Source organism: Geotrypetes seraphini, chromosome 10 (genome assembly GCF_902459505.1).
Source record: "Geotrypetes seraphini chromosome 10, aGeoSer1.1, whole genome shotgun sequence".
Lineage (NCBI taxonomy): Eukaryota > Metazoa > Chordata > Amphibia > Gymnophiona > Dermophiidae > Geotrypetes > Geotrypetes seraphini.
The window spans coordinates 98,028,096-98,051,266 of record NC_047093.1 but is presented as its reverse complement, the minus strand read 5'-3'; the positions used below and the strand labels follow the sequence as shown (position 1 = coordinate 98,051,266).

The 23,171-nt window shown below is 41.8% G+C and overlaps 1 protein-coding gene across 6 annotated transcripts in view; it reads right to left on the bottom strand.

Annotated features, from left to right (window-relative positions):
• TRUB2 (TruB pseudouridine synthase family member 2) overlaps window positions 1–23,171 on the bottom strand; it is a 78,570-nt gene that overhangs the window by 33,078 nt on the left and 22,321 nt on the right. For all 6 annotated transcript variants that reach the window (XM_033961125.1, XM_033961121.1, XM_033961122.1 and 3 more), the window contains 5 exons: window positions 22,567–22,696; window positions 20,327–20,458; window positions 15,122–15,196; window positions 14,324–14,385; window positions 11,717–11,798 (listed from right to left, as the gene is read on the bottom strand). In XM_033961125.1, coding sequence (XP_033817016.1) covers window positions 11,717–11,798; window positions 14,324–14,385; window positions 15,122–15,196; window positions 20,327–20,458; window positions 22,567–22,684 — 469 coding nt within the window. In that variant the 5' untranslated portion in view covers window positions 22,685–22,696. The remainder of the gene's footprint in view (window positions 1–11,716; window positions 11,799–14,323; window positions 14,386–15,121; window positions 15,197–20,326; window positions 20,459–22,566; window positions 22,697–23,171) is intronic.

The window sequence follows — 23,171 nt, the reverse complement described above, 5'->3', positions numbered from 1 at the left end:
TCAGGACTTGAATGGCTAGTTGTTAACCTAATAGGGTCATCACAGGTAAGGTAACTTATGTGCATTCAATGCAAAACAAAAACTACTCCCAGTCAGAAATGACAATTCAATCAGCTTTATTCCAGCCACTGGCCAATGAAAGATTAGGTTTCTTACCTCTGCTAATCTTCCTTCTTGTAAATCTCCTCTGGAGGCTGAACTCGTGGGATCTTGCATCCTCTTTAGCCTCGGCTGCAGGACTACTAAAACTTGTTCCCTCCCCTCTAGGCTATCTGCCTGGTATTTTCCTGTCATGCTCTGTTTGATCCTACAGCCACGCTACATGGGTGAAATCAGTTCCTTCTACTTGTGATTTGTTTTCAGTTCCTACTCTTTATTTGATTTGTTTTGCAGGTTTGCCCGAGTGCTGCGGATCAATTCTGTGGGAGTGATCCTTCGGCGGGAGATCGCAGACATTTTAAATTATGTCTGCTTCTGGAGGGTGCTCTGTAAGCTTAATTTGCAGTAAGCCCTCTAGACAGCCTGCAGATTGGATCAGGAGCCATCTCTCCCCTGGTTCGTCCGCAAAGGGGTAGAGCGCAAGCTGCTGCAGTTCTGTGCAGATACGCCGGGATTGGAACCAGATCGCGTCTTCCCTAATTTCCCTGAGGCGTCCTGTGGTCATGATCTGTGGTGACAGGGAAGGTGAGGTGGTCAGAAGACCTGAAAAATCCAGATTAATCCAGATTTCCTTGCTTGTACTGTGTATTGCAGGCTGCCATAGACTTTCATTGCAGCACAGGTCTCTGTGGTTGGTGTCTGTGAGTCACAGAGTTTGGTGATTTTGGGGGGTGCTGAAATTGGGGTTTTGGGTGGTTTCCCTGCATGCCTAGGTGCCCCCACCTGTAATATTGTAAAATCGCCATTTTTCCTGTGCGTTTTTAATGCAAAATCGGCACCCGCAGCGGCTATCTTGGATTTTCTTAAAAGTTTTTAAAAGTATATTTTTTGTTCTTAGAAGCTTCAGTTTTGCTCCAAACTTCACAGATAGCCACCTCAGGACAGGATGGCATAGATTCATTCCGTAAATGCAGAAGATGACTCGTAGATTTGCAGCCGTGCATGGATTCTACACTATCCTCCTCCGGAGAGGCCCTGCTTTCCTCCGATTCTACTGGAGATGCGATTCCAGCGTCTAGGACGCCAAAATTGGGTGAGGAGGGCACTTTTGCGAAACACAAGCACAGTTCCGGGGGAAAAATCTCATAAGCCTTCTAAACATTCCAAACCTGAGTCCCGCGGATCAACTCTTGCCGCCGGTGACTAATTTCCACTTGAATTTGTGAATATGATGCATCAGGCTTTTAGGAGAAAAAGGACTTTGCCTGTCTCTCCCTCTCAGACTTTGGTGCGGCAGTCTGTTCAGCCTTTGGATTCCAGCATGTCCATTTGCTCCCTTACTGGTCCACCTGAAAGCAAGCGGCAGCTCCCTGCCATTGCCTCGGTACCTGCGTCAATTTCTATGCCGATGCTGTCGCATGGCTCTTCGACGGGGTCAGCTGCTGTAGCTAACTTAGCAGATCTAGGGGATGCCCAGAACACTGATTTCCGCAATCTGGGAGAGAATCAGGCGGTGTGCAGGCTCTTTAGGTCCAGCCTCCGCCATAATCTTATCTCTGAGTCCCTGTGGACATTGAAACTTGATTGAGACTCAGCAGTTCAGGCAAGAGTGTTCAGTCATCACTTCTCAGCTCCCACTTTACACTGCATTTCCAGACTACATGGAAATGCTTTTGGAGGTTTGGGAGGCCCCGGAGGATCCCCTGAAGTGCGCTAGGGCTATGGCTAAGTTGTATCCCATGGCATCTGAATTTTCCAAGCACTTAGTCCCGCTGAAGTTGGATTCGGCAGTGGCTCAGGTCACTAAATGTTCCTCTTTGCCCTCTGATGGGGGGGTTATACTGAAGGATGTCCAGGACAGACATGTGGATTTTGCTGGACATGTCTTTTTGTTTCCACTATGGCGGGAGTGCGGGCTGTGGCAGCCACTTCCTTTGTGGCCCAGGCATGTCATACCAAACTTCATCAGGATCCTGAAGAGGTTGTTCTTCGGTACCTCAGCTTCCTGGTGTCTGGGGTGAATTATTTGGCAGACACACTCTATATCTTGAAAGTTTCTGCAAGGAGAATGTTATGGATTCGCCAGTGGTCGGGTCCTTCTTCATCTAAGGCTGCGCTGAGCAAGTTGCCTTTTAGAGGCTCGCTCTTGTTTGGCCAGGGTTTGGATGACCTTATGGCCAGTGTGCAGGACCAAAGTCAAAGCCAAAGGTGCTTCCTGGCTCTACCTCGCCCGACTAGGGGATGGGGCGGCAGAATTTTCATCCCTTCTAGCGAACCTCACCCAGTATGCCAGACCCCCTGCTACGGGACAGCGTTTCAGAGTATCCTCCAGACCTCGCTTTGCAGGTGCAGCGCACCAAGTCTTTCAACTCCTGATCTTCTGTCTCTCCCAAGAGGGTGGCTTTCGGCCTTCCTTCCAGTGGGTCCTAGAGGTACTCAGGGAGGGCCTTCGACTATAGTTCTTCCGGCCGCTGGCAGACCTCTTTCTGTCCTCTTCCGAGGGAAACCAGACAGGGCCAGCAAGGTGCACGCTACAGTGCGCCGGCTGTTGGATCTGGCGGCCATAGATCTTGGCGGACCCAAGGGAAGACTTGGGCACCGGGAGATACTCGATTTCCACCATAATGCCAGCTGCTAGCTTTCAGATCTGGAGGCCCGAAAGGCAGAAAAATGCAGGCGATACACAAAGGAGAGAGGGAAGGCCGTACAGAATCCATAAGGGACTAACAAAGAAGATTATCAAAGGTAAGAATCTAATCTTCCATTCTGTTATGTCCCTTCCGGATTGCAAACTCATGGTGATATACTAAAGCAATGGAATTGTCTAGGGTGGGACAGAAGAACCTGCTTGCAACACCAAGGCCCCAAATGCAGCATCTGACCAAGCTTCCACATCCACTCTGTAAAATCTGGTCAAGGTATGAAGAGACGACCAAGTGGCTACTCTAGAAATCTTGGCCACATTAATTGCCCACAAAGCAACGATACCTCTAGTTCAGGGGGTGTCAAAGACCCTCTTCGAGGGCTGCAATCCAGTCGTGTTTTCAGGATTTCACCAATGAATATGCATGAGATTTATTTGCATGAACTGCTTTCATTGTATGCTAATAGATCTCATTCATATTCATTGGGGAAATCCTGAAAACCCGACTGGATTGCAGCCCTCGAGGAGGGACTTTGATACCCCTGCTCTAATTGAATGAGCTTTGAGAGATGCCGGTGGCTGCCTGCCACCCGGTGATGTAAGTTGAGGAAATCTCCATGTGAATGCACCTGGCAATGGGGGACTTAGACACAGGCCTGCCCCGCTTGGACTGGTTAGTCAGGACAAACAGATGATTGGAAAGACCGAAGTCACTGGTTCTCTCCAAGTAGTGAAGCAAGACCCTGTGGACATCCAGTTTCCGTAAGATCTGATCCTTTTCAGCTGACCCAGTGGGACTAAAGGCAGGCAGACAAACCTCCTGGTTGACATGGAATTCCAAAAGTACTTTCGGAAGAAAGGAATCATACGGAGGGACAGCCCAGCTTCCGTAATCCAGAGGAAGGGCTCGCTTCAAGAGAGAGTCTGCAACTCCAAATGTGCCTGGCTGAGACAATCGTCACTAGGAACACTGTTTTGACTGTAAAGTCCAAGAGAGATGTGTATTTATGCGGCTCGAAAGGAGCCACAGCAAACCCCTTTCAGAACCACATTGAGATTCCATATCAGAAAGGGTTAACGCAGGAGCAGTGCAGACAAAGTGTCCCCCTGAAAAATTTGATTACATCGGGTTGAGTTGAAAGCAAAATGGAACAGGTTTGCGCTCTGAAACATGCAAGTCCTGCCACCTGGACCTTGAGGGAAGCTACTACCAGACCTTTTTTCAGACCTGCCTGCAAAAAGGCTTGGATCACCGGGATGAGAGCAGACAACAGCTCTATCCAGTCCCTGGCACACCACAACCAGAAAGCTTTCCAAACATTGATGTAAGTTGCCAAAGTAGAAGGCTTCTTAGACTTCAAAAGTGTGGCAATCACTACTTCAGAGTATCCACGCTGACTTAAGGCCTTGTGCTCAAGAGCCTTGCCTTAAGTCCATAGTGCTGTAGGAGGCCCCCTATGATGTGGAAGCCTGAGCTTCTCGTCTCTCTGAAGATGGACCAGATCTGCATACCATGGACAGTGGAGCCAATCTGGGGCCACTAGAATCACCAGGTCTGGATGATTCGTGATCCTACATATGACTCAAACCACCAGGGACTAAGGCAGAACGATATAAAGGAGCTCTTCAGTAGGCCAGGGCTGAAGCAGCGTGTCCAATCCTAAGCTTCCTGTCTCTGTTGTTCAATCTAAGAAATGCTTGACTTTGGAGTTCTTGGCTGAAGCCATCAAATCCATCATCAGTCCGCCCCAGTGACTCACAATGAGACAAATGCTCTGAGAGCAACCACTTTCGTGGGCCAAGGATTTGACGACTAAGAAAGTTCACTTGCACATTTTCCACACCAGCCACGTGTGCCACAGAAAGAGCCAGGAGATGCACTCCTGCCCACCAGAACAGCATCCGAGCCTCCTGACTGACGGGAGGCACTTCTGGTATCTCTCCGTCAATTTACATATGCTACTGCTGTGGCATTATCAGAAAACACCTTTACTGCTTTTCCTTCCAGGGTGTTTTAGACAGCTTGTAGAGTCAAACATATGGCCTGGCGCTCCAGATGATTTATCGACCAGCTCTTCCGACAATGAATCCACAGACCTTGAATGGAATGATCCCTGCAATGACCTGCAAGAAGGCACTGACTGACTTAAGATCCAGGTGGGCCTCTAATCTTCTGAGTCTTTCTTTGGCACAATGAAGTATAAGGAGTATCTGTCGGAGCCTGATTCATATTCGGGAACCAGTTCTACAACCTGAATGGCTAAGAGACACTGCAGCGTAGCTTTGACCTTTAAATGCTTTCTCCAGCTTCATCGCAGGAAAGTCCAAAAATAAATCTAGATGGGAGAAGAAAGCATTATCTTGTGTCCCTCCCTTATGATGTCCAGCACCCATTGGTCCAAGGAGATCAGTTTCCACTCCTGGAGGAACTCTGACAACTGGGTTATTCCATGTCAAGTGATCAAGGGCTCCCTGCATGACCCTCACGGATTTTGATAAAACTTTATGCACAAAGTCCCACATGTATCAAACAAACTTTTGTAAAGTTTTAGTTTCGCCTGTGGAATATTCGTGGAGATATAGCCATTTGTTTGACCCCATACTGCAATGACATACAGTACGACAGTGACATTCTGACAACTTTGAGACACAATATCTCACGAGCTATGTTTCCAAAAAAACTGAAACTTAGCTACCCTGCACAACTTTTGGAGCTCTATTCAGTGCTACCAATAATAATTTTTGTCGAGCACTGAGTGAATGGCTGAATTACAGTAAACTTGGCCGAAAAAATTAGTGCTCCAAAAAAAGTCAAAGTTTGACATTACTTAGCTCCCACAATAATTGAGTAATAAATGCATGTAGGCAAACTTGGGTCATCCCTCCCCTTTAGAATCACTAAGATCTGGAATAACCTCACCTCCCCTCTCCGAACCTCAAGCTCCCTCCAACTCTTCCGCAAACACCTAAAAACCTGGCTATTCTCAAAACTGTAACACTTCCCCCCTCTTAGGCCTCTCACCTTCCCCCTTTACACCTAACTCTTTAATCTCTCCACTGTAGTTCCTCTCTCATCTTTCTTCCTGTAAACCGTGCCGAGCTCCGCATTCGTGGAGATGGTGCGGTATATAAACCCAAGGTTTAGTTTAGTTTAGTTTAAATGCGAAATTTGGCGCATAATGTCTCAGTACAACATTGTTTTCAAAAGTACAATTTCAACCTCCAAGCTCTTTCCATTAGTTTACAAATTAAGTGTAAAGTTGCTAATTTGTGTAAAAAGGCCAAAAATAGGGTATTTTCAGCCTGCTTTTACAGAAAAATACCTTTCAGAAACTCTTTCAAATCAGTCTCATTAGAAAGAGCATATTTCAAACCCCCTAGAAAAGTGGGCTTCATTTTTCAACGCAGGTTAACAATGCCCGAAAAAGGGGGACAAAGTTGGGAGATGTCACCATGGCAACGGCCTACGTTTCAACTTACAATTATGTCACTTTTCACACTGTTTTTCCCTGTTTATTTTTACTCAAGCTTTGGGTACAATTATAGTGTTCTTAATTAATGATTATTCCTAACTAGAAATTGAGGTGATAATTTTGTTGCATGCAGATCACAAATTACAACTTGTTTTCTTTTTCAGATCCACATTATTATTAATTCAGTTTAAAATGGATACCAACGAATCGATGCCAACAAAGTGGACTTCACTTGGGCTTGGGAACCATATAAGATACCCAATTTAGGCTTGGGAACCTAGGATAAGACACCCTAATCATTGGCTTTGGAACCAGAAAGATACCAACAAAAGGCTTTGGAACCTTGACAAAGAAACCAAATGTGAGGCTTGGGAACCTGGACGAAGTGGCCCACCCGTGGCGGTATTGTACAGCTATCGGGCATGGCCCCTATGGCGATGGGGTTGCCAGTTCAAACTCTTGAACTGGTAGTGACAATGTCACCATGGACCAACGCAATAGAGTATTAGTAATACTATGTCAATACAAAACTGTAACTTTAAAAATGACAGAACTATGTTGAAATAGAGGTTGTTGCCATGGCAACGTCTCCCAACTTTGTCCCCCTTTTTCAGCCATTGTTAACCTGCGTTGAAAAATGAAGTCCACTTTTCTAGGGGGTTTGAAATATGCTCTTTCTAATGAGACTGATTTGAAAGAGTTTCTAAAAGGTATTTTTCTGTAAAAGCAGGCTGAAAATACCCTATTTTTGGCCTTTTTACACAAATTAGCAACTTTACACTTAATTTGTAAACTAATGGAAAGAGCTTGGAGGTTGAAATTGTACTTTTGAAAACAACGTTGTACTGAGACATTATGCGCCAAATTTCACATTTATTACTCAATTATTGTGGGAGCTAAGTAATGTCAAACTTTGACTTTTTTTGGAGCACTAATTTTTTCAGCCAAGTTTATTGTAATTCAGCCATTCACTCAGTGCTCGACAAAAATTATTATTGGTAGCACTGAATAGAGCTCCAAAAGTTGTGCAGGGTAGCTAAGTTTCAGTTTTTTTGGAAACATAGCTCGTGAGATATTGTGTCTCAAAGTTGTCAGAATGTCACTGTCGTACTGTATGTCATTGCAGTATGGGGTCAAACAAATGGCTATATCTCCACAAATATTCTACAGGCGAAACTAAAACTTTACCAAAGTTCGTTTGAGACATGATGGACTCTGCATATGAAGTTTCATCAAAATCCGTGATGGTCATGCAGGGCACTTTCCAAGAATGTGATCACTTGACATGGAATGACCCAACTGGTGTCCAATACGAGGAGGTGCAGCAGGGTCCTGGTGTCATTGTGACTTCTTAGGAGAATTGCTGATGTGAAAACCCAAACCTGCTGGTGACTGGGGTTGCTAAAACATGGTCTGTAGCTCTGGGAATATCTTTGGCCATAGGAGCCTGTGGAATTCTGGCGAACCCTATGAGAGAGATGAAAATTACTGTGGTCTCCTCCCGGGGTCCGTTATCCAGGAGGAACTTAGGGCAGCGGTCCGTCACACTGGCCATAAGGTCATCTAACCCTTTGTCAAAAAGCATTTGACCCTTAAAAAAAATTTCTGCTGAGAGTCACCTTGGAGGCTGAATCTCCAGCCCAGTGGCGAATCCAGAGTATTCTGCATGCTGAGACAGCATAAGCCGAAACTTTGCCTAGAACCCTCATGAGGTTATATAAGGCATCAGCAACATAATCTACCTCCTCTAGCACTAGCTGAGGCAGGCATCATCTTCTGTAAAGGAAATCTCAACACAATCAACAGAGGGGAGGAGCTAAACCAAGATGGAGGCTTGAGGTCTGCAGGGGAACGCCAGCGTGGTCTTTTTTGAATAATTTCCCTGCTGCCTAAATGGAGAAGTGCAAATCAAAGCTTTGGGTTTTCCCGGAGGAGTCAGTGGTTGTACAGACCGGTCCGATGGATTTCTTTGTGGAGCGGGGAGCCCGAACGACACAACCAGCGGATTTTGCCTCGGCTGAAGTGAGCGAGTAGGCTGAAGCGCGCAAATTCTCCTTTGAGGGAGCCACACTGTCCCCGGATGAACGGTGTCCACCTACTTGTTCTGTAGCGTCAGAGGAGCTGTTGTCAGCTGAACCGACTCAGGACGCTCTCCTGTTAATCCAAAAGGGCGGATTGGTTGTCCCTGAACAGAGCCAGGAGGGGCTTCAGTTACCAACAGTGCAGTTAGCGGGGAGATCGGAACAAGCTCAAGGAAACCTGATGCCTATTTCAGCGGTTGATACTGCAGCAAGAGGTACTGTTGTTTCCATGATAGGGCCCAGAACTGAGCTTGCCCCTTTACGGAGACCTAAGGTCTTTAATATGGAGTCTCTCTAGGAGGAAATTTCTGACCTACAAATGTCTTTGGGGAATCAGATGGAACAGTTATCTTTAAAGTATACTACAGTGCTTTCTGAAAACCTGGAATTGAAGATTAAAATAACCACTTTGAAAAATAAATCGAATGATATAGAAACTAGGATAAAAACTCTGGAGACACAAGCTTTGACTTGGGTCAAAGATAGTGCAAGTTTGCATTTTAAACAAGAAATGATGGAGAATTCTATCAGGAGGTGTAATCTTCGAATTATTAACTTTCCAAAAATATTTCCGACAACTGCACTAGCTATGTTTAAAAGATATTTGAATGAAGTTTTGAAAGTACCAGAGACCTCGCATCCCCCTCTCTCCAAAGTATATTATTTACCTAGACGAATTAAGTCTCAAAGTCCTAATCAACAGAATTTATCTGCTGATAGTTTGGACATATCTAATTTCTTGGAGAAGTTGGATGCAGAGGTCCAGGTTGCGGCTACACTATTGGTAAAATTTGCTCTAGACTCTGATAGGGAATGGATGCTCAAACTGTTTTTTAAACATAAAGATGTTCCCTTTTTGTCCAATGTGATAAGAATGTATCCAGATATATCTCATCCTACCCAAAGGAGAAGAAAGCAGTTTTTGACTGAGACCTCAGGTTCTTCAACTGGGAGCAACCTTTGTTCTGAGGTACCCTTGTAAATGTGTTTTGGTATTTAAGGAAAACAGATATGAGCCACAGCAACTATCCAGATTTATTTCCGCTAAAGGACAACTCACTTGTTATTTCTTGAGATATGTTACCAATTATTAGCTCAGTAAAGCCAAGTTCAGGACCTGGATAGTCTCATCTTTAGTTTACTTTATTTTCTTTTTCTGATGTTGTTAAATTTCAGCTTCTTTTCCATATTTGGTGGACTAACTACAATCTGAAAATTTAAAGTATTGTTTCTTTTTTGGAATAACGAGTAGACAATGTAATACATTGTATTGATATGTTTTTCTATTGTAGACTGTTTTTCCTTTTTTTGATTGTAAAATTGTCAATAGTTGAAAATCATAAATAAAGAATTTTTTTAAAAAAGGGGATTTCAACGCAACCTCTTGTGACAAGCATGCACCACAAAAGAGACAGCTGCCGAAACCTTATTTATTTATTTATTCAATTTTCTATACCGTTCTCCCAGGGGAGCTCAGAACAGTTTACATACATTTATTCAGGTACTCAAGCATTTTTCCCTGTCTGTCCCGGTGGGCTCACAATCTATCTAAAGTACCTGGGGCAATGGGGGGATTAAGTGACTTGCCCAGTGTCACAAGGAGCAGCATGGGATTGAACCCACAACCTCAGGGTGTTGAGGCTGTAGCTTTAACCACTGCGCCTGAAGAAGCCACTTCAAAAAATGACTTCAAGACAATGTCCACCCTATGGTCCTGCGAATCTTTCTGCATAACTTATAAAAATCTTTCAGCATAACTTCTCATAAAAAAAACTTCGCAAAAGATTAAAAATCATCCAGAACACAGCGGTTTGCTTGATTTTTGATCTGAAAAAATATGACCATGTTAGCTCATTCCATCAACAGCTACACTGGCTGTCATTTGAGGCAAGAATATTGTTTAAGTTTGGTTGTATTTGTTTCAAGGCTCTATTTGGTTTGGCTCACGTTTTGAATGATATAAACCAAACAAGATTACCCGAAGAAATCATTTGTTTGCTTACCCGGCTATAAAATCTTGTCGTTATAAGAGATTTCTCAATAAATCATTTGCATTTCAGGCAGGCAAAATGAATTCTAGGTTGTGTACCATTATTTCTCAGGCTCAATCTTATTTGTCTTTTAGAAAGTTGTTGAAAACTGATTTATATGGCAAATTTGTAAATTGATATTCTATCTTAATGTATTATAATTTTGACCTTTCCTGAATGTATTTCTATGTTAATTGTATTTTTTCACTGATTGTACAGTCCTCTTTGTTGTGAACTGCCCAGAACTATGTGGTGTGGCAGTATATAAGAAGTTATTATTATTATTCACTCGGAAGGGCAGTATATTTGGTCATTTGAGCCACTGCCGAATCCACCTGACTGCTAAAAAGGCTGCTGAAAATCCGGTGCCATAGAATAAAGCTTAGCCATGGTCTTAAGTCAGTCTAAAGAAACTCTCAGAAGTCTCCCACTGCTCAGTAAACAGAGCCATAAGATCTAGATGTGAAAGAAAAAAGGACAGCGGATGTGGTCCCTATTCACAAAAGTGGTCACAGGGATGAAGCGGGAAACGGTAAGCCTCACTTCGGTTGTTGGAAAAATAATGGAACTGTTGCTGAAAGAAAGAATAGCGAACTGCCTAGAATCTAATGGGTTATAGGATCCGAGGCAACATGGCTTTACTAAAGGTAAATCGTGCCAAACGAACTTGATTGAATTTTTTGATTGGGTGACTACAGAACTGGATCGACCCCTTTTCTAATCATTTTTAGCATCTTGTTTGCATTTTTGGCTGCCACCACACAAAGGGCAGAAGGTTTCAACATATAGTCTACGACACCTAGATTTTTCTTCTTGTGTGCTGACCCCCAAGGTGGACCTTGGCATCTGGTAACTATGATTTAGGTTATTCTTCCCAATGTGCATCATTTTGCATTTGTCCATAATAAATTTCATCTGCTATTTGACGCCCAGTTTCCAATTCCCTAAGGTCTTTGTGGGCCAATTGTCTTGTGTGTTTGTAAGTTTGTGGTATGGCTGTGTTTGTAAGTTTGTGGAATGGACTCTTTCCTGCTGTATTGATGGAGTGTTGATTTTATTCTTTTATGTTTTTATTATTTTGTATGTCACCATGACCTTCCTCCCCCCCAGAAGTGATGGTATAGCAAGTTTTAATTAAACATTAAACACTTTCCATTCTTCACCAGATTTTGAATACACCCACCTCCAGGCCTGTCTGATCCCAGACAGGGACTCATACAGTACTTAGATTCCCAGTGCCACAGTGCTGAGGACCATAATCACAGGGCTTGTCCAAGAAAAAGTATTTATTGAAGATAGCTTTCTTGGCATTTAGCTGTACAAACTGTGCTCTGGTACTGTAGCTATGCTTAGCTTTTGTTTTGGGGTTCCTGTCTGCACATATCTTACCATGGGTAGTCTTTTCTATCACTTTACCAGTATCAGAAAAATCATCTGTTGCTTTGCCAAATAAACCATGGACAGTATACTCCTGCAGTGAAGACAGAAGAGTGATTGGATCAGAAGGTGCAATTCCTTAAAAATGCAAAACACTTTTCTAAGACTAAACCAGTGGTCCTCAACACAGTCCTTGTGACACACCCAGCCAGACAGGTTTTTAAGAGATCCATAATGAATTTGCATGAGATAGATTTGCATAGAACAGAGATAGTGCATGCAAATTTCTCTCATGTGTATTCATTGTGAATATTCTGAAAACCTGACTGGCTGGATGTGTCCTGAGGATGAGTCTAGGACGATTCAACACAGCTAATTCCCATGGCAGTTTGAACCAGCATGGCTGTTTAACCGCAGCCGACTCATGACCGTTGTAATGGCGAGCATTTACTCTGCTGAAGCTACAAGGTGCTCCTTTCCTATCCCTTTACCCACCTGTGGTCATCTTCTTCTGCGTCCGCATCATTTGGTGACTTCAAGGTTTGGAAGGGGGGGGTCACAGCTCGCCCCCCCCCCACTGATGCTTCTTTCCTTTCCCTGCCTCCGTATCCATCTCGTGACTTCAAGGTTTGAAAGAGGAGGGGCATAGCCACCCTCACCCCCACTCCACTGGTGCTTCTTTCCTTTCCCTTCTCCTGCCTCCACATCATCTTGTGACTTCAAGGTTTGAAAGGTGAGTGGGGGGGGGGGAACAAATGTTCTGAGAGCGACGCTCCAGACATCTTACCTTTTTCTTAGAGATTCGGTGGCTTATGGCCCGATTTCCTGACTGGGATGCCGAAGAGAAGGGGCAGGAGCGCAGCTGGTGCCTCGCAGCGCTCTGACATGCCCTCCCTCGGCAGACTCGATGATCTGTTAAGGCGGATGCAGAGTGCAGCGATGTCCATGTCAGAGAGCAGCCCGTTGAGAGCCCCCGGGCGGAGCAAGGCTGGGGTTGTTTCTCCTGGGCTTGAAACCACCTTAAGCTTAACCATGTGAGAGCCCCACCTCCGTGACCTCAGTCAACCAGTTCTCCAGGGGTAGAAGAAACCCCGGAGAAGGGGGAGGTCCTTTCCCCTGAGGCAGTAAGATCAGTATTGGAGACTGTGAAAGCAGTGCTCCCTGATCAGGGAGCAGCTGCAGAAGAAACTGAGGTAGGACAAGCAGCCAGAGGTGGATTCCAGCCAGAATCAGACCAGGACAATTTTTCTTCTCAGGACGGTGAGCACTTCTACACCCAGCAAAGGTTACCAATATGGGAGAAACCAGCACAAGTAACTTTAGACTCATTATGGGACCTGATTGCAAATTTTACTAAAACTATCAGTCCCAATTTCCAATATATAGAAGGGAAATTAGCCCAACATACTAGAGAACTGAAAGATATGCTTGCAGTTAAACAAGTGCAGGAGTCCCTAATTAAAGATAACATTAATCTCAGGAAGAAATTGGAAACACTTGAAAATAATTCCCGGAATAATAACTTGAAACTTATTAATTTTCCTAGATTAACTATGGTTACTCCTAGGGAAATGCTTAGTAGGTATCTGATTGAAATATTGCAAGTTTCTGAGAAAACTTTACCACCATTTACTCAAGTGTATTACTTGCCAAATAAAGATGGGGCTCAATTGCAGTCTAAATATTAATTCAAACACCTCTGAATGTTTCTGAAATTTTAGAAACATCAGATAGAGAGACAGCTGTACCTTCTACAATGGTTGTGACATTAGCTCTCACAATAGATAAAGTATGGTTATTGAGACTTTTCTTCAAAAACAAACAGAAAGAGTTTCTTGCATGCAAAATACAAATGTTTCCAGATATTCTAGAGAAACTCAAAAGCGTCGTAGAGAATTTTTACTTTTGAAACCTGAAGTTACTTCGCTGGGAGCGACGTTTTACTTAAGATATCCTTGCAAGTCTATTATTCGCTACCGTTCAGTTAAATATGTTTTTTTTGAACCTCATCAGTTAACTGCTTTTCTGGCTTTGTCTAGACTAGATAAAGAGGAGTCAACAATAGCTCAATAGTTTATATAAGCTGTTCATTATGTCTCAGTTCTGTCTGTAATTTGTCCTTTATAACAATTGTTTTTTCCCTTTATTTTTCTCGCTTGATGTAATCTTGGATCCCATATTGAGGACTTGAGTTGGGTTAGTGGCAAGAATTTTCTTTTATGTTGATTGTGATTCATATTGGATATAAGTTATATCTCTACTGACCAACTTTCTGTACAAGTGAATACTTGAATGTAAATTTAAAAATCTTAATAAATAAATAATGTATGAAAGGGTGGGGGGGGGCATCATCACATATCAATCAAGCGCATCGTAAGTTTTCCCTTTAAATTGGAACAGAAAGTTGTCCAGAGGGAAGACTTTTGGGGTAAAAGGCTGACTTTGAGAAGGGATCTTAATATGAAGAGATGAAATAGCCCATGTTGAAAGGACTGCTCTGAAAGGGCCCTGCTGAACTGGCCATGCTGAATCGTCCTATTCCCCCTCCCCCCAAGGACTGGGCCTGATCTAGTAGTTACACTACCCCTGGACAAAGGGGAATTTTACCACAGGCCATACCTTAGTGAGATGAGCCTCTCTCATGTCAGTCAACAGCTTGGTTCCATGGCCCACTCCTAGCACTGAAAACAAATATGAGAGAGCCTGATTCAGAGCCATGCATTTATAAAGAACACTTTATAAACCATACTTTTAAAAAATTCTCCTGGTACGTTTTACTCTTCTGAGCTACTAATAGCTTTGTTCCATTTCTTTTTCATCATTTCTACTGTACAAAAGTATTTCTCAGCCTTTATCTTCACATGATGTAACTGGTTTTCTGTCTCATGGCAGATGGTAAAAAAAATATTTTTGGTTACTTTAGTTAGAGAACAACATGGGGACAAATTTGTCCCTGTCCTCGTGAGATCTATCTCCATCCCCCACGAGTTTTGTCCCTGTTCCCTCCCCATCCCTGCAAGCTTTATCCTTATCTGCACAAGCCTTGAACACTTTAAAATCATAAGTGTTTGAGGCTTGTGCAGATGAGAACAGAGCTTGCAGCAAGGGGCAGGGAGAAGCACAGAACTTGCGAGGACGGGACGGAGATGGAGATAGATTCTGCAGGGACTTGGACAAATTTGTCCTCATATCATTCTCTGCTTAGATCTTTATTACAGCTTACTAACACTGACTCCATCAAATAGAAATCTGTTTTGTAAGCAGATCATTTGTCTCATTCAGAACAATTTTCTATGCAGGCAGTGCCAATATCAGAATGCATTAATCATCAGTCCATAGTACACACCTCTAAAACATATGTTTTGTTTCGATTCTCAGGGATGGTTTTATATCTGATACTTGCAACACAGAACATACCAAAGACTCCCGAGGACCTGACATCAAGGACGTGGCCTGCCCCAACTTTTAAGTGACAATAGTTTGGTCCCTTAGCTGCAGAAGAAACAAAAGTCAATAGCTAGGTTTTAAAACAATTTTAGTAGAAACAAAACCATTTTTCACAAATTTGTTTTACAACCATGGACAAATATGGCTCTTTCTATTGCTGAAGTAAGGTCCTCTTTCAGTGTACTCACATGAACTTTTTATTATTCAGCTATTATTCCCCTTTTGGCTCAGAATTTACCTTATTAATTTTTCCTTGCAAAATAAATGTTTCTCAAAGCCTTTTACATAGTGTATTTAGTGAGAGATAAAATATGTATCTAATTCTAAAGGCATGAAACAATGTTAACTTTAATTTTTGTGAAGCAGAATTTATGCTAAGTTGCTTATTAACTCAAGGAGCGAAAAATAGTGGATATGACTAAATGGCTTTGTTCTTAAGTGTGTCTCATATTTTTTTAAGTACTGTAAGTTATATAAACAATCAAAACATGTATTAAAGGATGACCTCCTTCTGGACACCCTTAAAACACCTTCTATCAAGAAATGTTCTTGTATAGACCCTCAGAAATGCCACCACGTTTTCAATATCTTTTCATAACACCTGGATTTACACATTGAATCCTCACTGGATCACTCCTAATATTATTCTTTATGTGTGTTTTTGTATATAACTTCAACCTTCAGTGTATAAAGTTAATAAAGTTATAAAGTTAATAAAGCATAATTGCTACTGTACTTAACTTTCGGTGGTGGTGGTGGTAAGGGACAAGTATACCGACATGTTTCACCCTTAGGGGGTTTCCTCAGGGCTACAATCCCTTGGTTTTGTTCACACGCCACTAGACCACCCGAAATGCTGCTATCAAGATACAACGGCAGGATGACTTCTTTTGTTCTGGTCGTAATACCTTTCTTAATAATACCCAACATTCTGTTTGCTTTCTTCGCGGCTGCTGCGCATTGTGCCGTTGACTTCATTGTTGTATCCACCAGTACACCCAAATCTCTTTCAAGGTTACTTCCCTCTAATACTAATCCCCCCATTTGGTAGCTGAACATCGGGTTCTTTCTCCCTATATGCATGTCCTTGCATTTCCCTACATTGAAGTTCATCTGCCATTTATTCGCCCACTCCTCCAGTTTGTTTAGGTCCCTTTGTAGGTCCTCACACTCTTCCGTAGTTCTAACCCTTCTACAGAGTTTAGTGTCATCCGCAAATTTTATAATTTCACATTTCGTCCCCGTTTCCAGGTCATTAATAAATACATTGAACAGCAGCGGTCCAAGTACAGACCCCTGCGGAACTCCGCTCGTGACCTTCCTCCAGCCCGAGTAGTGACCCTTCACTCCAACTCTCTGTCTTCTGTCTGTCAACCAGTGTTTGACCCATCTGTGTATGTCCCCTTCCACCCCGTGGTTCCACAGCTTCCTAAGTAGCCGCTCATGGGGTACCTTGTCAAAGGCCTTTTGGAAGTCAAGGTAAATGATGTCTACGGGTTCCCCTTTGTCCAACTGTCCTGTCTAAGGTCTAGCAATGTTTCTTGTAACAAATGTTTCTTATCAAAACAAGAACTACAGAACACAATGGAGACACAGAGCTCAGAACACAAAAAGAAAAGGCCTAGTGGGTTTTTTTCCTTGGCAAAATGTTAACTGTTTCAGCAGTTCCTTTTACATATGCAAGAATAGAAAAACTTACAAAGAATATATGGAGCTAACAGAGAATTCAAACCCTTCTGTTTCAAGAGGAGCTCAAAGAGGAAGAAGCATTCTAACTTTTTATTTTCTGTTAGTGGAAATATTCTGGCATTGTAAAATAAAGTGGAAGATAAGCTTATCCAATATGCTTTGGACTTTGAGAAGATACCTTAATTAGTAGTAATAGAGGTGTAATAAGAAGATCCAAAATATCTATAAGACCAGGATTGAAGATATCTTAGTTAATATCAAAAGATTGTAAAAGATTCCACATGGAATGCATTAGCACCTTATACAAGAATCTAATTTATGGATGAGTCTTGACATCTGTCATCTCAATGGCATGACTATATTCTAATAGGAATTACTAGATTAGTTATATATGAGTGGGTTTTGGAATGACATTGACATATTTGATTTTTATTAGCAAAACATTTAAGATGATGTTGGGTAGAGACACATTACATGAAAAGAAATTTAAATATATATTTATTTCTTGGCTATTGATATGAATTGTTTATCATACTGGATATAGATATATAGATATTAAAAATAGTTATGGGTATAGATTCATTGCAACCAGAGGACTTAATTTGAGGTTGAGGGGTGGTAAACTCAAGAGCAATGTAAGGAAATTCTTCTTTACGGAGAGGGTGGTGGATGCCTGGAATGCGCTCCTGAGAGAGGTGGTGGAGACGAAAATGGTGACAGAGTTCAAAAAAGCGTGGGATGAAAACAGAGGATCTAGAATCAGAAAAGAATAGTAAATATTGAAGAACTAAGGCCAGTACTGGGCAGACTTACACGGTCTGTGTCTGTATGTGGCCATTTGGTTGAAGATGGGCTGGGGAGGGCTTCAATGGCTGGGATGGTGTAGATGGGCTGGAGTGAGCTTTGACAGAGTTCAGTAGTTGGAACCTAAGAACAGTACCGGGCAGAGCTCTGTATTCTTATCCAGAAATAGCTAAGGAGAAGAAGAAAAAAAACCAACAACAAATTTTGATTGAATCAGGTTTGGCAGACTGGATGGACCATTCGGGTCTTTATCATCTATTATGTTACTATGATGTACCACTTTTCTGTGGTTACAATCAAGGCAGTTTATATATTATGTTCGGGTATTTATTTTTTGTACCTGGGGCAACGGAAGATTAAGTGGCTTGCGCAGAGTCACACGGAGCTACAATGGAAATCGAAACTGATTCTTCTGGTTCTCAGGTCACTGCACTAACCATTAGGCTCCTCCTCCACACTGTGACCATGGGGGGGGGGGGGTCTGATTTCATCCATGCATATAGTATGCATTTTTCTGTGCTATAAGGCACACTTTCTGTACAAAAAGTTCCTTTTCCACATTCTCCAGCTCCAGGTCATCGTGAATGTGCAATACACATAAATCCAAACATTTAAGTAGAGTTTGGCCCACCATATGTTCTAATTGTGCTCAAAGCTCTGTCCAATACTGTTTAATTTGAGGCAATTTCCACAATGTATGAAGGTGCCATCCTGGCTTGAGCACTTTAAACAGTTGCCAAAGATTGCCAGCCAAACTTTATATGCCTATCAAGTATGCATATATGAAGGGGTGCTGAAATGTTCTCAGCCCAACCAAGAGAATAATGTGGATATGGTTCAATCAAAGATCCTTTTTGCTTGGACAACTGCTCTGCGTTGCATCATCGATCCACTGCACACACAGGCGGTTGTTTTTTTATCCATTTTAAATTGCAGTTTGTTGTTTACCTTATTTACCATGGACCCCTGAATAAGGCGTGTTTTCCAAAACACGGACCGTGTTGGGTCTTTTGGTTTGTGGTATTGGTTACCGCATTTAATATTGGGTAAAATAAACATTGCCTGCATCTTGTACATATCAGTCTGCAGTTTCTTTTTTGTTTGCTGTTTTTATACTGCAGACACTGTTGGGTTTCTTTTGTTGCTCAATCAAAGATCTGAAACAATGTCAGAACAGATAATTTTGTTTCTGCAAATTGGCACACTAACACTCAGAATTTAGGAAGTTGGTTGGTTGGGCTGAAAACTTTCAGCATCCTCTCATATATGTGATGAAGAACTCTCTCAATTGCATGTTCTCCACTAGTGTTTCTCCCCTTCTAACCCCCTGGCATGTCATCTGGATCTGCATTGAGATGAATAATAATTGGAACTATGAGATGCTTATTTAGATTTAGAAGAACGTGCATCAGTACCCTGCAATGTCTCTCGATGCTGCACCGCTGGAGAGCGTTGATGCATCGATCGATGCATCCTCATAATTTTTGCTCACTACAGGGGACCACTTTGCTATGGTTCACTGATATGAGGAGGGTAGCATGCCTGCATATATGTTAAATAAAAACAGCCTGTTGTCTATCCACCTCTTCCTGTGGCCACATCTTAAACTCTGATCTATTCAAGGACAGCTGATGTTTCATTAAGCAGACCATAGCATTGTTGGAGATTTTCCTCTAATTTGTTTTAAAACATACTATTTAGTAACTCCATTGTTTGTCCCTTAGTCATTTATTCTTACAATAGTTCAAAAACTACTTTCATTTACCCATTCCAGTCCACTCATTTTTTATACCTCTATATCATCTCCCCTCAACTGTCTCTTTTCTGAGCTGAAGAGCCCTAACCCTCTTTAGTCTTCCCTCATAGGAGAACTATTCCATCCATTTTATCATTCTGGTAATTCTTTCTGTATCCTTTTTAATTCCGCTATATCTTTTTTGAGATGTGGAAAACAGAATTGCACACAATACTCAAGGTGCAGTTGCACCATGTCTAGAAACAAAGGTATTATGATATTGTTTTTTTCTTTATTCTTGCTGAATAATCCTTAACATTCTACAGTATCTGCTTTTCTGATCATCACCCCACACTGTTGAGGATTTCAGCATATTGTCCACCTTGACCCCTTTTCCTAGGTAGTGACTTCTAATAGAAACTCAGCATTTGAAGGCCTATCTGCAATTCTTCACCTGTCTGCTTGTGTTCAAATTACATTGATTAGATTATAATTGTTTTTTTTTAACAGCAAAGCAATGGAAATATGACCAAAGCTAAGTTTCTAGTACAAATTCCTAGGGCATTCTAATACATATCTCTCTCCATTGAAAAAATGACCATTTAGTCCTAACTCTATGCTTCCCATCTTTTGACCAAAACAGGATATAGTCTTCTATCTCACAAAGGGTTGTCTGCAGGCCATGATAATATATTAGAACAAATTGAAGAAGGGAAGGTGTGATATCTGAGACTATTTCAATCCTTTCTTCCAATTACTACCACTTACAAGTGACAAAGCTTTACTCTTTGCTTCACATGAGGAGAGTCCTATGTGATCTCAAACAACTTGGGCATCTTAGCGACTTTGGTTATGTCGCCCAAGAAAAAAGTATCATAACCTGCAGGAAAGCCCCATGCTCATAAAATTATGTCCAAAGCTAACAGCAGTTTAAAGTCTGTACATACCTAGTTTATGGTCAGCCAGGACTGGCAGAATAGTGGCAGTGATGGTCAATTCCTTGCCATTGCTTCCCTTTGAAATACCTGGCAGAAAACGAACTTGCTGCCGAGGAGCTGGCTGTTCCAAGGAGTTCAGATCTAAAGGGTTTAAAAAAAAAAACCCCACCTATTAGCATGAAATGTTCTTACTTTGAAAAGAGCAGCATTAGGCCCTTTTAAGCTGAAGTAACTTGAATGCAAAACCCCCTTTTCTTTAGCCATTATATGGTTTCCAGTACCACCCTGGCATTTCTCAAATCTAGCTAAGTTCTAATTATAAATATTTGGAATACTTTCACAAAAATACATTGAGAAAACCATTCTTTCAAAGATGGTGTAACTCAGGGCTTGTTGCTTGCTAATGCCAAGCAGAGGCTCTCTTGTAGTTTACAACATGCAGTGTGGGAACTTCCTAATGGTCTGTGGTCTCAAGTATTGCTCCTTATCCAATTCAGTTGTTTTTTTCTTTAATTCTCTGCTATCCTCGACAGATGAAGTATACAACTTCCCATGCTTATTACTTGAATAAACAGCATCCCCCTCCCATGTTTTACAACCAAACTTTGTAATAACCTGTACTAAACAGCTCTCAAAACCAGCAAATATTTGACAGCTAAGATCTCAAGGTCTGAACAGCATTAGTTTCAGGGGTGTTGAATCCTTTTGGCATGAGCCTGGCTATCCATGACTTGCAATATCACTAGGTCATGCTTCCCTTATCTGCAAAGCAATTTTGTGAAGTTGTCAAGACTATCTACGAATGCATGTAGTTTTTTTTCTAAAAACATTTCCCCCTCCCAACCCCCCTCCACCCGATATTCAGCCGGTGGCATTGAGCGTTTTGCTGCCTGCTTCTGGCATTATTCCTAGATATTCAATGCTGGGCCTTGTTTTGTTTTTTTGAGCCAGCTAACAAATGTTCAATCCTTGACCACATAAGCCAAATCTCAAAAATAGCACTGCCATTTATGTGGCCCGATTTACAAGTGAGTGCTGAAAAGTTTTCAGCCCAAGCAAGAACACAATGACATGGATAGTAAGGTTCAATCAATGATCTGAAACAATGTCTGAACATAGAATTTTGTTTCTGCAAATTGGCACTTAAAATAAGATACCCAAAATATGAATCTGGGATAAGAAGTAACCACGTGAGTGATACGTGAAATAGATACAAATATGAAAACACCCACTCTATGCTTGAATCTAAACAGTTAGAACTTAATCTAGTTAGCAGTGCTCAGAACCACACAAATGGTAAAAAGAAGATCACAATGGGGTGAAACCCCCGAAGGCAGTGTCTTCAATGTTCAATCATCGCACTTCAAACTTTATATTGGTGAACACTCCAATTACTCAAAGTATTGAATGATACGAAGAATTACTGTGTACTCATCTTAAAGGTCTGATTCTTCCAGGTTCTGACGCATTTCGCAGGACCAGGCTTCCTCGGAGAACCCACAAGTAATTTCTTCCAAATTTATATGATCTAATGTTCTTTCCTACTTGCTTAGACTAAGCATTAGACTAGTTTTTCGAATCATTCAATACTTTGAGTAATTGGAGTGTTCACCAATATAAAGTTTGAAGTGCAATGATTGAACACTGAAGACACTGCCTTCGGGGGTTTCACCCAGTTGTGATCTTCTTTTTATCATTTGTGTGGTTCTGAGCACTGCTAACTAGATTAAGTTCTAACTTAAAATAAGATAACACTCCTTTCAGCTACAGTGGCAAAATAACGCTCAGCAGTTAGGAAGTTGGTAGGTTGTGCTGAGAACTTTTCAGCATCCCCTCGTAAGCAATTTACTTAGGACAGTGAGGAGCTAAACATCAACACTTAGGGCTCCTTTTACTAAGCCGCGTTAGGGCTTTAACGCGCGGAATAGCGTGCGCTAAATTGCTGCACGCGTTAGACCTTAACGCGAGCATTGAGCTGGCGTTAGTTCTAGCCGTTTAGCGTGGGTTTAGCGTATGCCAAAATTCTGCGAGCGCTAAAAACGCAAATGCAGCTTAGTAAAAGGAGGCCTTAATCTGATTGCCCTTGGAATACCCATAAGTTAGCTACTTTTGAATTCGGCGCCAACCAGTCATTTTCAGCTAAGACAACTAGTTAAGTGCTGCTGAAAATGGAAAGCTGCAAACAAGCAATTTAACTGTTCGAAGGTTAAATCATATTGAATATCGGCCACGTTATTTTTATGTCCTACCTTTTAACAGATTTGTCTCAATACCGTCCCGCACCAATTTCCAGTGTACACCTGGAGGTTTATAAACAGCAAAAAGTCCATGCAAAGTACGATAAGCTGCTGGGGCAAATTGAGGCATGTTCAAAGACTCCTGTGCAAGAAGAAAAATAATAATAATAATAACTTTATTCTTGTATACCGCAATACCATGGAAGTTCTATGCGGTTAACAGATGAAGAGACTGTACATTTACAGCGAAGTTATTTTTACAGCAAAAATCATTTCACGCTAATGAAACTTTATAGTAAAAAGCATGCTGTGTCACTTTAAAATGTATGGATTCCCAATATAAAGACATCTTCCTTCTGATATAATTAAAGAAACTAATTCACTAAGTAGCTCTGATTTACTAAGTAGCAGGAAAACCACGTTATCTATCATCATCCCATTTTTATTCAGTAAGGGCCACTGCAAGCTGAAATTATGTTTCTGGTTTTCTCATATCTAGTGCTCTGCTTAATAATTTTTTAATAATACCATCAGAACAAAACATATTCAAAGGTAAACTTATTAGCAATTTTTCTTTTTTGAACTCTGCTCAGAGACATGAAGGCTGATTACTCAGC